Source organism: Drosophila gunungcola, chromosome 3R (genome assembly GCF_025200985.1).
Source record: "Drosophila gunungcola strain Sukarami chromosome 3R, Dgunungcola_SK_2, whole genome shotgun sequence".
Taxonomy (NCBI): Eukaryota; Metazoa; Arthropoda; class Insecta; order Diptera; family Drosophilidae; genus Drosophila; species Drosophila gunungcola.
The window spans coordinates 5,593,038-5,608,761 of NC_069139.1; the positions used below are offsets into that span (position 1 = coordinate 5,593,038).

Here is a 15,724-nt window from a genome sequence, read left to right on the forward strand (position 1 = left end):
TAGTATTAAATTTAGGAAAACATTTCATCATTTATAAGTTAAAAGTTTTTTTTTGTATGAAATTCGTATTATATGTATGAGTTCTGTAAATAAAATGTAAATACATGGATCTATTATTTTTATCCAATCTCGATCAACTAACAACAAAAAAAGGAATTTTTTACGGAAGTTCAGGAACTTTTTTAAAAATTTTTGTAGGAAAAGAATATGTTAGGCACCGAAATTTACAAATTATAATGTACAATTTACAATAATTATTATGTTAAAACTCAATTAGGCGAATGAAATAGATATTGTTAATCAAGTCAAAAAAAACGGACTAGCAACGTTTAAAAAGGATTTTGAGAAGCCAACGTCCTGTCTGCTTGCTCACAAATTTAAAATTAAGTTGACTTTTTATTCCAAGTACAAAATACCTATTTTATTTTTATTCCCTGTGGATACTGTTGGCTCTTTTCTTGCATAATCGTGGTTCGAGCAATGCCAATTGTTGGCAAAATATGGACAAACTTTGTGGGTGTATGCCATTCAAACTGAAGTCGAAGGACTTCGGCAAGGCTGAATAATGCGGAACCACGCCAACAAGTCGGATTGCATCCTTAAGCGCAAAATGCCGTGCCATGTCAACGGCCAGGCAACAACAAACCACAATATTGCGAGACCATTAAAAACCTGCAAACACTAAAACCCCCAAAATAACAATAATAATGGTATAGCAGAGGGTCGAGAAGAAATGGTGGAAATGGTGGAAATGGTGAAAATGCAGGAAGTTCACTTTCTCCAGCGACAAGCAAAGCAATTTCTTCCTTTTATGTGCCAAACTCGTTGAAAAACCACCGAATGGGAAGGTGGTGTGGCAGTGGGAGCGTTAGTTCGGCAAATGCATTTTCGGCTTTTCCCACACTTTTCCGCCATCCTTCTCCTTCACATTGCACCCTGTTTTCTTTTCATTTCGCTTTGCTTGTGCCTGCAATTTGTTTTTCAATGACTTTGTAATTGAGTTAAAAGTTTTGTTCTAATTTCGCTTGTATTTTCGGAATTTCAATAACAATAAAGTCTTGACAGCTGTCAAATCGATCCGATCCTATCCGAAATCCCCGATAACCCTGCCATATCGCCGAAAAAAAATGCCACCCAGTTGATTAAATTATATGACATGAGCTTCATAAAGCTCGTTTGTGGCTCAATAAATTAAACAATTAATGGTCCGGCGAAGGCCATCAATGAAATTGCAGCATCATTCCTCAAGCGGCTGGCAATGAGTCCTCACTCTGCGTGCAGGCATTATCCATTGCGAGGACTATAAGGACGAAAACGAGGACGAGAACGAGAACGATCGAAAAGTCTGAGTGGGTGGCGGACAATTAAAAAAAGCTCATAAAGTAGGGGGAAAAGCGAGTAAACGAGCATCGAACAATTTACAGGCGTAACCAAAACGGGCAACGTCATCCGGACAATGCCAGGATATTCGTAGGCCATCAGCGCTCCATGTCACGATTGCTGTTTTTTTTTTGCCTCCCCATTTTATCCCCTTGCTTTCTCCACTTTCTACATTCCATCCTCGACGAATTTCGCTCGGCCAGTTATTAAGGGTAAAATTTTTAATTAAATTCTCGCTTGAATTAGCCCCGTTTCAGTCACGTGTTAATAATAATAATCAAATGTCCAAGACAACTTCTCGGGCGTAATCATTCGGTGGCGCGATGACGCAGGATCCCGCCTTTTTGCGGAAAATCCATCCATCCAGCATAACAAGTAAAACTTACTACGGCCAATTGATTTTTTGCCGTTCGTTTTTCTGGAACTTTGTTCGCCCTCCATCCGTTTGTTTGAGATTTATGGCCAAAGGCCCGATCGGGCGCAGGGCTACCCTGATTAAAATATTGTTTGACGTTGGCCTTTTGTTGATTAAGGCCAGTTTATGGCAACCCGCAACTGGCGACTGGAATAACGCAGCAGCATTTATTTATACGAGCGTTTATTGACAATTGAGGTAGGTGCCGAAAGACAATATTGTTGTTTACGCCAAAAAATATGTCAATGTTCGTTTCATTGCATAGTAAACATATAGCTCAGTTAAGGGCAAAGGGGCTTATCCTTTTAAATAAATAAAGAAGGCCCCACAATTGTTTTGTAGATTTTGTGGCAACGTTTTGGAGGTTAACTTGCAAGGTTATACCCAAACTAAAATATATTATTCCATTTTGAGTTTAAAAACATTATGAAAACGTATTATTAAATTTGTAAGCCAATTCTCAAATTTTATCATGATAAGAGGGAAAATTTTTAACATTTTAAGGTTTTTTTCCCTGGCAGTATTAAATAACATATTATATTTTTTAAAACAGATTTTTTATATTTAAAATAAGATTCATATACCTTATAATGGTTACTACTTTCAAAATATTAAAACAGTTTTTTTAATATTTTTAATATATAAATAAATACGTTTTCAAGATAAAAGCACCATTATAAATTCGTATTTCCTCAATTAGGAAAATACATCCATCGTAACTAAAATGTTTCATAAAAGTTTTAGCTTCCTTAAAACTATTTTTTTGTGCCTTTCTAAAAGCATACCAAAGCTTTTACTCTAAAGCATCAGCCTTAACTTATTTATTAGGCATCTATTTTGTGGCACATAGTTGGAAAATTAAGTAGCTACTTGTCTTGCTATTAAGCAACTTTGTGTAAAACTATGTCAACAATGTGGGCGCCATATATTTGCATATGCGCCCAAGGAAAAATTCTGTCTAGCCACCCACTCCTTCAGTTGTTATCAAAATATTTTATGACAAAATACTGGGAAATGCTCCGAAATGTCGCTGCTTTCTTCGAAGAATTCGTGGATATCCTTTATGCAAATATTTAAGCAGTAATTTCTGACAGCGGGGGGAGGAGTGGCGTTGGCGATGGCATGATTAGCACGGGACCCGAGACAGGCTCCAACTTTAAAGAGGATCCTATGCCCAGCTAGTAGTAGCCCCCCATTGCCATGCCAGCCATCACCCATCAGATATCAGCCACGTACCCACATAAGCATCCTTGTGGAAGCCGCCTCGTCCTTGCCGCCGTGTTTAAATCAATTTACGCGCGCTTTGGCATATTTAGTGGCATAAAACAGCACAACATGCTGCCGTGAGTGGCGGAATCGGGCGAAAGAAGGCAATGGCGATGGCGATGGCGGAAGGATGGTGCTGCCATCAAGGGAAAGCGAAAAGTGCCGTTGACAGATTTTTCTCGTTTTCGGCTGACTGCCATCGCCATCACGCACTCCGCGGAAAATGCTGGGTGAGAAAAAGGGGGTTCAGAGCTGACATGCCGCAGACACTGCAAAATTTATGAACGCAAAAAATAACGAAAGTGGCGCGGAATGCTATGCCTCGCCGGTGGAGCTATGTCGCTCTGAAATCGGAATGAAATGCTATATATGTGCAACAGCAGTTAATTAAGGCAACATATCCCTTACTCTTACTTTTCATTGATATAAAAATATCATTGGTTTAATTAATTAATTATATATTTTACATTTATGACACTTGTTGCTCTTGAAAATATTTATTTATGTTTCTTTAAGAGAGTGACAAAAATATATATAATTATTTATATAATTATATTATAAATAAATAATAATTACATTTTTCTAATTTAACTTTTGGTTGGTTAAGACCAGAGTAAATTTCATTCCTCTTGCTTTTACTGAAGCACGTAGTGCAGCCAAAAAACTTAAAACTAGAAAAAGTTAAGCACTAGCAAAATAAAATCCCAAATTAATGGACAGTTCAAGCTTTATAGTTTCTGAGAAGATAAACGTGACCATAAACTGGTGAAATGGCGAAAAAATACACTTTTTGTGAGGGATAAATAGCAGCTGCAAACTTTAATTAGTTGGATAAAAAATTAAATAAAAATAAATATATAATGAAAAAAAAGTCCTCTCTGTATGAAAGGGCAACAAGGAAATTCCCAAATAAACACATGGCCTATATTGGTATAGGTACACATACACATTTACATATTGATAGGTTCAATTAAGTGCTTGGACGCTCTAGGGTTCAATTTGCTTAGGCGACTATCTTCTATCACATCTCATCCCCCAAAAAAACTTTTTATTGCCAATTTTGGAACCTTTCCTTTTCCGTGCTTTTGTTGCAGGCCTGTGCCACAGCATAAATATTTAAATTTGTTGCTGGGCGAGGGAAATTGATAGGATTTAATGGCATTAGGCAGGAAACAGCTTCGCCATCGATGCTGGTGATGTTGAGTTTCCGATAAGCTTTCCATAATGCTACGATACTACGACTGCATATGTGTCCATGTGTGTGGATGGCGGGTGATGTGTTAACTTAAACAGCCACCCAAACAACCAACCACCCACCCACTTATTAGACCCGCCCTTCGTATAAGGCTTTGATTTATGGCCCGCACATTTTGGGGCTCATTAAAAAGCCATAAAGTGTTGCCATTAGACAATAGCCCATTGGATGAGATGCAAAGCCCAATTTGAACCAATAAGGTCCTCATTTACTTAAGTGTGAAAATAGCTGGAATAAAAGTAAAAAAGTGGAAAAATAAATATAAAACGTATAAATAAAACTACCGATTTTATAATTTTTTAAATGTGTGCTATGTACATAGCTTTTTAATATGGGTTCAATCATACACAATTATTATACACTTTGCTTTTAGGCATCTAAATTGCTAAACTGAACAATTTCAAACAAAAGAGTTAAGACTCCTAAATAAAAGATATCTTCCGACGATAATAATGCATTTTATTTACTTTCATAGAAGTCAATTCATTAGATAAATTTAAAACAAGGTCTCTATTCTTAAATACCTCAAGTGTGATTGCTGCATATAGAACTCATGGAACAAATCGATTTATATCCGGATACCAATGTATCTAAATGCAATTTACAATGTTTACCACTAAACGTTGTGCAAATATTTCCAATTGCACTTATCAATATTTGTTGCCATTGGTTTTTATTATTAAGCTGTAGTGTTGGTATATGTACAAGGCACATATATAGCAGTTATTATTATCATTTGTACTTTTACCGTTCGCTGGCAGGCGTCGATTTCTGACGTAGGTTATATGGACTGCCAGTTATACTCCCCTTTTCCGTCCCTAACCGTCTTTTTCCCGATTTGGCCATGCCCGTGGCGCTAAAGAGTCCAGTGGGGAAATCACATGGAGAGCATTTACAACATGCATGTGAATGCCGAGTGAACGCTATTTGCGGAGCTGGCAACTTAATTAAAAGGCGAAGCCGGGCCAAGCACACTGTTGGGCAATTATATTTGCCAATGAATATTTGATTTCATTTTAAAACTGTTGGCGGTGAAGGCAACAAAGTGTAAGGACATTTAGAAATTTCTGCTATGGAACTGCAAATTAAATGACTCGGGCTTTTTCCATCCTTGGAATATTAATGTGGGCAAATATCCATCCAAGTATGCAATACACGTTTTCCGTAGGTTATTTCCAAAAATAATATTTGCTTTCCATGATTGTTCCTAAAACTTAATTAATCAAATAAACCGTTTCGTTAAATTGTCCTTTATTTACTAGAAGGACTTTTCTACAAAATGATGTAGATAACATGATTGTAACCAATGCAAAAGTGAACCGTAGCAATACAGTTCTGAAACTTTAAAAGTTAAAGTGATGTTTTATGACAGTTTATGCTGTTTTATGACACAATTTATGACAAATACAACCATTGTAATTTAATACTCTTGTTAATTTCTTATTTCTTACCAAACTATACAATTTATTAATGCCTTTAACTACTTGTTGTTTCGCATCGATAAACAAATCGTTATGAGCATGTGTGCCCCTCTAGACTTTTTAAATAAATTCTTAATGGGCCACATAACAAACGAGCTGCGTTTGTGCACATCGATTCATTCGAAAATGTATGACTTCGAAAGTTTCCATGATTGTGTGTGGGGTCCTGAGTGCGTTTCCAACTAGCTTGTGCGGTAAGTACACTTCGGATGCATTGTTGTGGATTTATAGTAGTGCATGGGATTAAAATGTAAATGGGTACACGGAAAAAAGGGGTTTAGCAATGAAGATTTTATGTTTTTTAGCTTTTATTAATATGCAACACATGCATGTCAATGACATTAAGAAACTAATTTTCTAAAATAAATAACATATAAAAAATAACTTACATAAAAAAATTATTTATCGAAAAGAAACTTTAGTTTGTGAAGGGCTAAATTTATTTAACACTAAATTAAAATTTAAGGTCTGTTTACTTGGTGGCTCTTCCTTTTAAAAATTAGTTTTTTGTGTACAATTCCGTCCGCACAATGTAGTTGCAGCCAGAAAGTAACTAAAATTGTGCCGCGAGTGGCAGGACCTGGTCGCAGGACATCTCACTGTGAAAACTAACCAAATTGTTGCGACACATTTGGCATTTGCTGGTGGGGAGTCTGCGAATGACTTCCCACGTTATTCATATGTCGGTTGTGGGAAACCAAACGATGCCGATTCCTATTTCAATGCCGATGCCGGTGGCTGCAGCTTGCAAGCCACGGATGCATGCACAATTGATTGTCATGATTGCCTGGGAGCCAACATTGTCGGGTGTTTACTGGTGTTTGTACTTCTGCGATGTCTGCACTTGTTGTGGCTATAATTGAATTTTATGGCCGCTTATTTTTATTGCCAAACACCACCTCCCTCCTTTCCCACCGTTTTCAACACAGTTGCCAATTTATGACACAAATCGAAATCGACGCAGGCAAGGCGTTTTGCCCCATTGCAGCTATATAAATAATTGATGCACGCAAATGGGTAAATATGCCATCAAAATTTGCCACGAAATTCGTGTTCAGATACGTAATGAGGGAAATTGGGAAATGCGGTCAACTATTGGATAGCTTATTCACTTCCTGTTAAATCAGCTGCGGGTCCATCAACTTTGCTATGTCATTACAAAAGTTGGTATCCTTTTTATAAATATATAATCAAAGAATTTAAGTTGCCAAACAAAATTCTGTACTAAAAGAAACTTTAGTTTCTGAAAGCATATTTACTTAATACAAATTATAAGCAAAAATCTTAACTTAATCTTAACATGTTTGGCATAAATTTCTTATGAATAAATATATATTTTTAATATATAAATAACTCTCTTCCAAAAGCTAGTAACTAACTTTTAAAGAAAGGGTATTTTACTGGCATGTGGGACCAATATTCTGCAATTTTTCTTGTTTTGCCACTGAGCAAATCAATATAATAAATTATACGTGCTCATATAATACTTTGGCCTGCGCCTTGGCCGGCGATGAGAACTTTCCCTTATTTGCGAGTTCGGGTTTTTCCACTTCCATTGTCCTTCCTTCACACCTGTGAGACCGGCCAAAAAATAATGGAAGACACAACGTGAAAAATTGAAGCCAGATGTCCGTCTGGCCTAATAGCGGATATGGCAAGCAACAACAACAACAACAAGGATATCAGTGGAAAAGGCCTCGGGCTGACCTAGACACACATCAGTGGACTCATAAATCTCAATTTGATTTGGGCTTCCCGTGCTTTGTCTCCGATTCTTTTTTCTCCCGACTTCGCACATTCGACGATTTTTGTGTTGCGCCCATAATTTATTTGATTTTCCCAGAATGTCTTACTTTGGCCTTGACTCTTGCCGGCCAAATCCTTATTCTTGGGAGGCTGTGGGGGGCTGTGAGTGTGTATGGGTGTGTTAGTCATAACCACGCCCCATTGTGCCCAGAGTGCCAGTGTCCTTCTAATTGTTTTGCCATTGTCAATTTCCCGTGTAATTGCCTAGCAATTAGTCGGCCGTTAAATGAGCTTACATAACTCATGTGGGGGCGTTTTCGGAGGGCGTGTTTCCTTTTCCTTCGCGCAAAACAATTAAAGGAAAATCCCGGGAATAGAGTCATGCGGCTTGGCCGCGACTTAAATTGCACTTCACAAAAGTATATATATCATAATATCAGATGTCTTATATCAATCATGAACTTACTGTTCGTATGAATTACTTCATATACATAGTAGTGCATTAATAGAAGTTTCAGAATATATTTATTCCAATAAAACAATATCTGCGAAGTCTTTGCTGTAAACTAAACATTTCATATTGGTCTAAAAATAGCCAGACCTAAATAATCGTGTTTACATTCTGTGCGCTGCAGCGTGACATTAGCCGTAAATGAAGGGAATTCCGTTGAGCTGGAACCCGGCTTTGCTTAATTAGTTTAGCTTGCTTACTAATTGCATCAGCGAGTGGAGCTGCTCGAGGCACTACCCCTGTGGAAACTTGCGCCCGACAAGCTAATGAAATTTTCAATGGAACCACACGGGTTACTCGCACTTTTCACCCCAACCGCCCACACACGTCCTGCATCGCGGTCTTTGTCACACATTCGTGCCTTAATTGCCAGCCCCCTTCGCATAAGAATTTAATTTATAGCCCAAGCCCAGGACCAGGCCCTAAGCTCCGTCTTTGCTCGAGGGTCGCTGGAGTCGTTGGAGGGTTCGAGGGTTCGAGGGACACGCCCCCGCCGAGAGATTGCTCGATGTGGTGTGGTTGAAATTATAACAAGGTTACAGAGAAAGATATCCCCTGAGATTATCATCGCTTCGCTGGCTTTTTATAGAACAGTTGCATCTATCTCAAGCTTATTGCGTTACAATTTCTTTCTGATATTTCTTTTTAAAAGTTTTTTTCTTTACCATATTTATTATGTACTTTAAAATTGTTATATTTACACATTATAACTATTTAAATAATGACTGAATTTGGCAATGCCTTTTTTGTTTATAATTAACAAAATACTTTTGTGAATTGAATTAAATAGTCTACTTTCTTGTTTTTCTGCTTGTTTGTTTTGTATGTATAAAAACAAATATAAGTATCTGATTTACCATTTAAAGGCATACATTTTAGTAAAATTATACAACATTAAAAATTGTTTAATTCGTTATGATTCTTGTATTTATTTATATAAATGGCTAGCTTATGGATTCTTATCTTATACTTTTAATAATTATCTTAGTGATCTAGGAGAACATTTTCGAGTGCTTAATTTTATAAACATTAAATTATTTTGTGATTTCTTATTTAATAATAATAATTTATTTTACATTCCTTGATAGAGAAGGTACAAATTGTTAATTTTATTAGTATTTTTTTGTTATATTTTTTATGTACTTATTTCTGACTAATAGATTTCTTTACATTACTATTATTATGTTCAGTGATATCTAAATAGCTTTTCCGAGTGTTTTGATTGAATAGATATTATTTTGTTATTTGATTAAATACAAATACAAAAGTTTTTTTGTACTTTCCCTGTGAGCATACCATTGTCTTAGCCAAGTTGAGTATACGCTGCGTATTTCTTCATCGTTAAAGAAATGGCAAGGCAACAGTAAAGAAATCAATTAAGTGTGTGCGACCATGTAAGTGGTGTCTAGGACTATGGTTGTGCTGCGATGGCGATAGATAATAATGAACGATAAGTGTTAGACTTGCCGCCTGCCATCAGTCACCATCCACCCATCCAGGGGCCATCCACATCCTTCCACATCCAGCCACCAGCCACCGAAGACTGCGGCATCGGAATCCTTGAGCCGCTCGAGAGCATTGTTTAACGTCGCCAGGAAGCCCTCCTCTCCATTTGTTGACTTCGAGCTGAGTGCATGTGTAAATTTAGCTAACATTTTAAGTGTCAACTTGCTATGACAACTAGTTGGGCTCCCGGCTCGCCCAGGATGTCCGAGTGCGGGTAACCGGGGCTGGAGGCAGCTTTGTGTGATTAATGGCACACCGCAAAGTATATTATGAATGGATATAACAGAGAATATTTTTGCTTTGCCTGAAACTAAAATGCTCTAGCCTTCAGGCTTTCGAAAACGAACTAATTCTTTGGAATTTCGTTAAGTGAAAGTTGTCGTCTGAGTTAAGTTTTGCATGATTTATATCAGGCAGAATGCCTAATTAGAGAAAACTTATTTCCTATTACGTTAAATTGGGAGTTTGTGACTGTATACTGACTTTTAGACCATCTTGTCGTTTAATAAATCTAGTCGAAGGCTAGACTAGTTTTAGCCCTTAAAAACTTTTATAAAAAAAACGATTTTGTTATATTTCGGGCTATTTTTTGAAAACATTTTTATAATATTTGTGGTTATATAGTTTTTCTGGCAGTCTTTTAATTTATATACTGGCGTTTTTTCCTAAAAGTCATGGGAATAATTCCAGTGCGTCAGAACGACTGCGCCAAGATACAAAACTGTTCCGCACAATTGTCACTGATTAATCGCCGGTGGTTTTTCCACTAAAGGGTGCGGTTCGTTGACTTGACTTAACGGAGTAGAATTGTTTTCGGCAAGCCGGAAAAGTCTAGTCAACGGAATATTACGCATTACATCAGCGGCCAAAAGTAGTCGACATGCATGCACATATTTCCGGATGACAGAGTGGAGATGGATGGCAAAAATGTGTGAATGTTTTACTTTGGGGAAACTTCCGTTCCCGGAAACAAAGCTTGATATTCTGCAAGACGATTTAAACCATTTTATGGCTGCTAATATAACTGCGTGTTTGATTAATTTTTTAAGGTTCATTCAAAATCCATTAAAACATAAATGGCAAGCGATTTCGCAATTGAGTCTCGAAAAGGAGCCAATGTCAGCGCACTTTTCAATTTTTGCTCTTGCCGAGGTTTAAATTCAAATTTCAATGGCCTCGAAATTGTTGTGGATTTCGTTTTGCTTTGATCGTTGCAAAAAATCATAAATAAATAAAGCGAACAGAAATTAAATCAAATTGCGTGCTTAAGCTGCCAGGCAAATAAAAATACCTAGCGACCGCACCTGTCTCAGTTTTCCTTTTTCCTTTTTCCGCGTTACCGTGTTACCGTATTACCGAGTTCCGGAGTTTTCACTCTCCGGCATTTTCCCCGGTGGCCGCTTGTCGCTGACATGTGAAAGATATTTTAAAGCAAATATTTGCGCAGTGTTTGCGGTACCTTGGATTGTGTTTTTTGCCCCATAGGCAGTACACATTCGCAGAGCCAGTGAAACAGATATGCGCCTTTGGGCGGGCCGACGTGCCGTATGCGTGATGCGATGTGTGCACCGCTCTGGGAAGCCGGCAGACTACGCTGCGGATAAGCAATGTGCCGGGGAAAGGGCGGCGGATGAGCAATGAGCATGCGATTAGTTGAACTCAGCCCCCCGGGCTCCGATGAACTGGGAATGGCATGCTGAAGAAGTGGAACTGACTAGAAACACTGATCGGATTGGGCAGTTGAGCCTGGCTTCCCCGGAAGCCATACCGATTGCAGGATTTCCAGGAAAAATTCGATTCTGTGTTGGCCAACAACACTTTATTTTTGTATTAAAGGAAAGGCATAGAAAATATTTGAATTGAAAATTAATCAGATGGGTATTAAAGGTGTTTTTCTTGCACAATTTTTAAAGGAAGATTAAAGTTATTTAATTAATGAAACTTCAAGTAATTTATACAGCTATGACACTATCTAAAAGATAGGTATTTTTATTTTAATTTTCTAGGCTGTTTTAGTAAGTTTAGTTTAGTTTAGTTTTATTAGCTAAAATCTGTTACTTCTGAATAAAACCCAACTAAAAATAAAACTTATTAACCAATAAAAGTTATATCCCTCATTTCCTCATTTTAATGCTTGCCACACTTTGTTCATATTACGTATACGCCTTCGGCACCTTAAATTCGTGCCATTTACTTATTTATTGACTCTGACGGTGCGGCAAACAGCCGAAATTGACCCACATAGTCGGTTTATGTCTATCAATGAAGTGACAGACAAACAAAAGTCGTCTTGCCTCGCCTCGCCCGAATTCACTTTTTCGGCCCGGCTGCCTCCCATTTTGGCTACCTTTCGCTGTTTTACGACTTAATGACTCCACCGGGATTAATATGACTAATGGTGCTCCGCTTTTTATTCGATACCTGCCCACCTGAATTCACATAGCCCGTCGCTTCCCCCACGAAAATATGGCTTTTCTGCAATTCATGTCCAACGCGTTGGTCAGGAGTGGGGACTGAATAATAATTATGGGCTCGGGGCCTGACTTTTTTCGGTTCTGTAATGTGCTGACATGCTATTTTTTGCTCGAAAAGAATTTAACGTTATTTATATGAATGGGGGTTACTCTTTAAGAAGGGAATTTAGGGGCAGAGTAAAAAGACACCACTCTTGAAATTTGTATAACCTGCGAAAGTATAAGTTTTATATATATAGTACATTAATGAACACTAAATATTGTAAATTATGCTAAAATATCAGAATAAATTCAGATCTTTCATTATCAAAAAAAATAATTTATAAATATATATATATTTTTTTGAAATTTGAGCTTTGAGAGGTGATACCTTTAAGCTCTTGAGCCTTCGCATTCCTATCTGTCCTAAAAAGCTTTTTGTGGCCTGTTTTACGAACTAATCTATAAATATAATTGTAGCAGCTGGAAATTTAAACACTTGTCGCCCACACAAACAAACACACACACAGGAACACTCGACACGCACCCGACACGACCTTTGACCCATGTACGAGTACATTTGAAGTGGCCATTTGGTTGTCATTAGCCGGCTGCATTGACAGAGGAAACGGCAACTACAAGTTGGCCAACAACGGGGCTAACAAACAGTTTATCAAGGCGCCCGCCCGGACTTCGGCAAGGGTCAGCCTGAAGTGGGTGCCCCACTTATCTGATGGCATGCATCAGTCAGCCAAGTCAGTCAGTCAGTCGGGAAAATTAATTAACAACAACATTGACACTTGAGCGTTTGGCAGGACGTGCAGACGGGAACGAGCCAGTGGCACAGCTTCTCGCAAAGTCAACAAGGTGTTGTCAAGTTGAGGTCTCTTCTCAAAGTTGCTCGATTTGTTCGCCACCACCATTGAAACACCCCCAACTCCTTCGATCTCAGCAAGTGTTGTGTATTGTTTTGCAGCGTTGAGCCTGCTGTTGCGGCTGCACGGAGAAAATATAGCAACAATTTTGCCAACAATAAAAATGTAAAATTTCTATATTAAATTAATTTAATAAATTATCAAAATTATATAAAGGAACGTCAAGAGTCGTGTCATACCGGACACTCTAATTTGTTTTATTTTTATTTTGTAACTGAGTAGAATTTAAAAATTAAAAAAAATTTTATAAATTCTAAAACATTATTATTTTAGCATTTACAATTGGACTTTGACATGACTTTTTCATTTATGTTTTCTTAAAGTAAAATATAAAAAATACTTTTACATTTGACGTAAAATTGTTTAATTATAAAATTTAAATAAAATGTTTAGTTAATGTTAAACTTTTTATCAGTTTATGTAAACGCTTTTTAAAAAAAATGCTTATCTTTAAGTAAACTTTTTTGAAATTGTAGAACATAATATAGTATAAAACACTAAAGTTTTAAGCTAGAACTTTTGTATTCTACAATCATAAGTAAAAACACTGAGAATTCTCTCAAAATTTAAATAAAATGTAACTCATTTTTTTTATATAAACCATCCTAATTTTAGCAAGTGGAAAGTGTAGTTTGTAGCATATTTTATTTATACATATTATGTGCTTGTTTTTCTCTCATTGTAGCTTCCTTACTTGTTTGTCTGTTCGACCCAAGAACAGCTTCAAAAGTGGCCCACTCTAGTCTTGTGCCTTCCCTCCAACCTGACCACTCTTAGTTATGCTTCTGCGGCTGGGGAATTGTGTTATTTCTTTGTTTTGGAAATAAATTTCATGTTAGTGCTGTCCAAGGCACACACAATAGTCCACCGATACTTGTGGTCTCTGCCTGCGGTTGCATGGGCTTTTAGGGCTGTTTTGAATTTTGGATATTGGCCCTGCTGCCATTGTGCCAGGGGCCTCTGTCTCTGTCTCTGTCCGTTGCGTGAAATATGTCTCAATTAATTATCCATGTTTGTGACATACGCAGGCGGAGAATTGATTTGATTTCTGTTATTGTTGCTTATCACTATCGATTTCGATTATTCAAAGTCCCTTTTGCCCCGGCGGCAACTACCGATTGCCCTTAGTTCCTGCAAATCAAATGCAATTATGTCGTCCAATCGTCTGAATAGAGAGCAGAAAATCGAGTAAAAAGGAGTGGGCGGAGGTCTGGATAATTGATGGCCGCCCATTAGCTATTACTCATGGAGCTGTGCTATGACTTATCGACTTTAAGCCAAATGGGCGGATAAAATAACCAGGCCAACCAGACAGAAGCCAAATGTCAACATGAGGGAATTTGTAAATTAGAAGTCCAAAACTGAACTAAACTTGGGCTTATAACAAATATACTGGTGTTTATTAAACTCCTTATACATTGAATTTATTTAATATAATAAAAATATTATACATAAAAACTAAGTAGCGTGTTGCTTATAATATGGATACTAAGGCTACATTAAATAATTTTATATATATTATTATAACTTATTCATTATAGATATGTCTATATGAGTATAATAAAAGTGTCTTATCATACCTATTAACAAATTGTATTTTGTTTCGTGTTTACTCAATAAACTTTACTGTTTTAACAACATTTAAAGGTAATGGTGCTTGAATTCTTTAAGATTTTGCTGTTTAATTAAGCTTTAAAGTTATTTTTATTCGCTCCAAAGATTGCCCATCGAAATAGTTTTCTTTAATTTTTCCATTCTCTTCTCTTCTCTTCTCGATTGCAGCAAAAACTTCCGGCGATTCCGTGGCATAAAATGTTTGCCACCAATATCCGTTCGGTTGCCGTTGGAGTCGTCGTAGTGCCGTGAGCTCGTCCTGTCCAGTCCTGTCCGGTCCTGTCCTTTCCTGTTTATTTCGCGGATCCTGATCCTGTACCCTTCATTCATTTCCGGTGCATTTGCAATTCGAATCGACTCGAATCGGCGCCCTTTTTGTGCGATTGCGTTGCATATGCGTTGGCTAATTAGCATGCGGCATTTGCAGCAATCAGAGTAGAGCGCGCACAATAGGAATATTAACGCGGAATGGAAGAGGATGTGTATGCCTCGCTGGGTGCCTACAACGACAGCGGTGGACTGGAGGAGTGGAGCAGCTCGGAGCACCTGGTCCTGTGGGAGGAGGAGGAGAGTCCAGGCGGAAACGAAAGCCTTCGGCATAATCAACTGCTGCTGGCCGGGTGGAATGTCAGTGGCGATGGCAATGCCACCACCAACCCCATCGAGGATGTCCCCTTCGATGCCAACAACTACTGGGCTCTTTTGGCTCTCGTCCTCGTCCTGGGAACGGCGGCCGGGAACATCCTTGTTTGCCTGGCCATCGCCTGGGAGCGCCGGCTGCAGAATGTGACCAACTACTTCCTCATGTCGCTGGCCATCACCGATCTAATGGTCGCCGTTCTGGTCATGCCGCTGGGCATCCTAACGCTGGTGAAAGGTGAGTCCTGCCATTGTCCTTTCTTTCTTTCCTTCATGAACAGAGGTATTTTGTTCAGCCATCCATTGTTGAGTGGATGGAAGAAAAGGGAAAAACATATTCCGCTCTATGTACACTTCAGTAACTCACTTGCACGAAAAGATTGGCTGGGGCTAATCTTTGTTTGAGAAAGTTTTCGTTTCATAGTTGGCTTAAGAAAAAATTCATTGTAACGAAAGTTTGTGGAAAACTGATATTAATTACTTTGGTCAAGAGAAAAAAGGTCACAAGGCTTAATAGTTTACG

General features: G+C 37.9%; 1 protein-coding gene across 1 annotated transcript in view; it reads left to right on the forward strand.

Annotated features, from left to right (window-relative positions):
• The window catches only part of LOC128266289 (uncharacterized), a 49,549-nt gene that overhangs the window by 508 nt on the left and 33,317 nt on the right, over positions 1 to 15,724 (forward strand). Inside the window, exon 2 of the mRNA XM_053002700.1 lies at positions 14,731 to 15,439. Coding sequence (XP_052858660.1) covers positions 15,031 to 15,439 — 409 coding nt within the window. The 5' untranslated portion in view covers positions 14,731 to 15,030. The remainder of the gene's footprint in view (positions 1 to 14,730; positions 15,440 to 15,724) is intronic.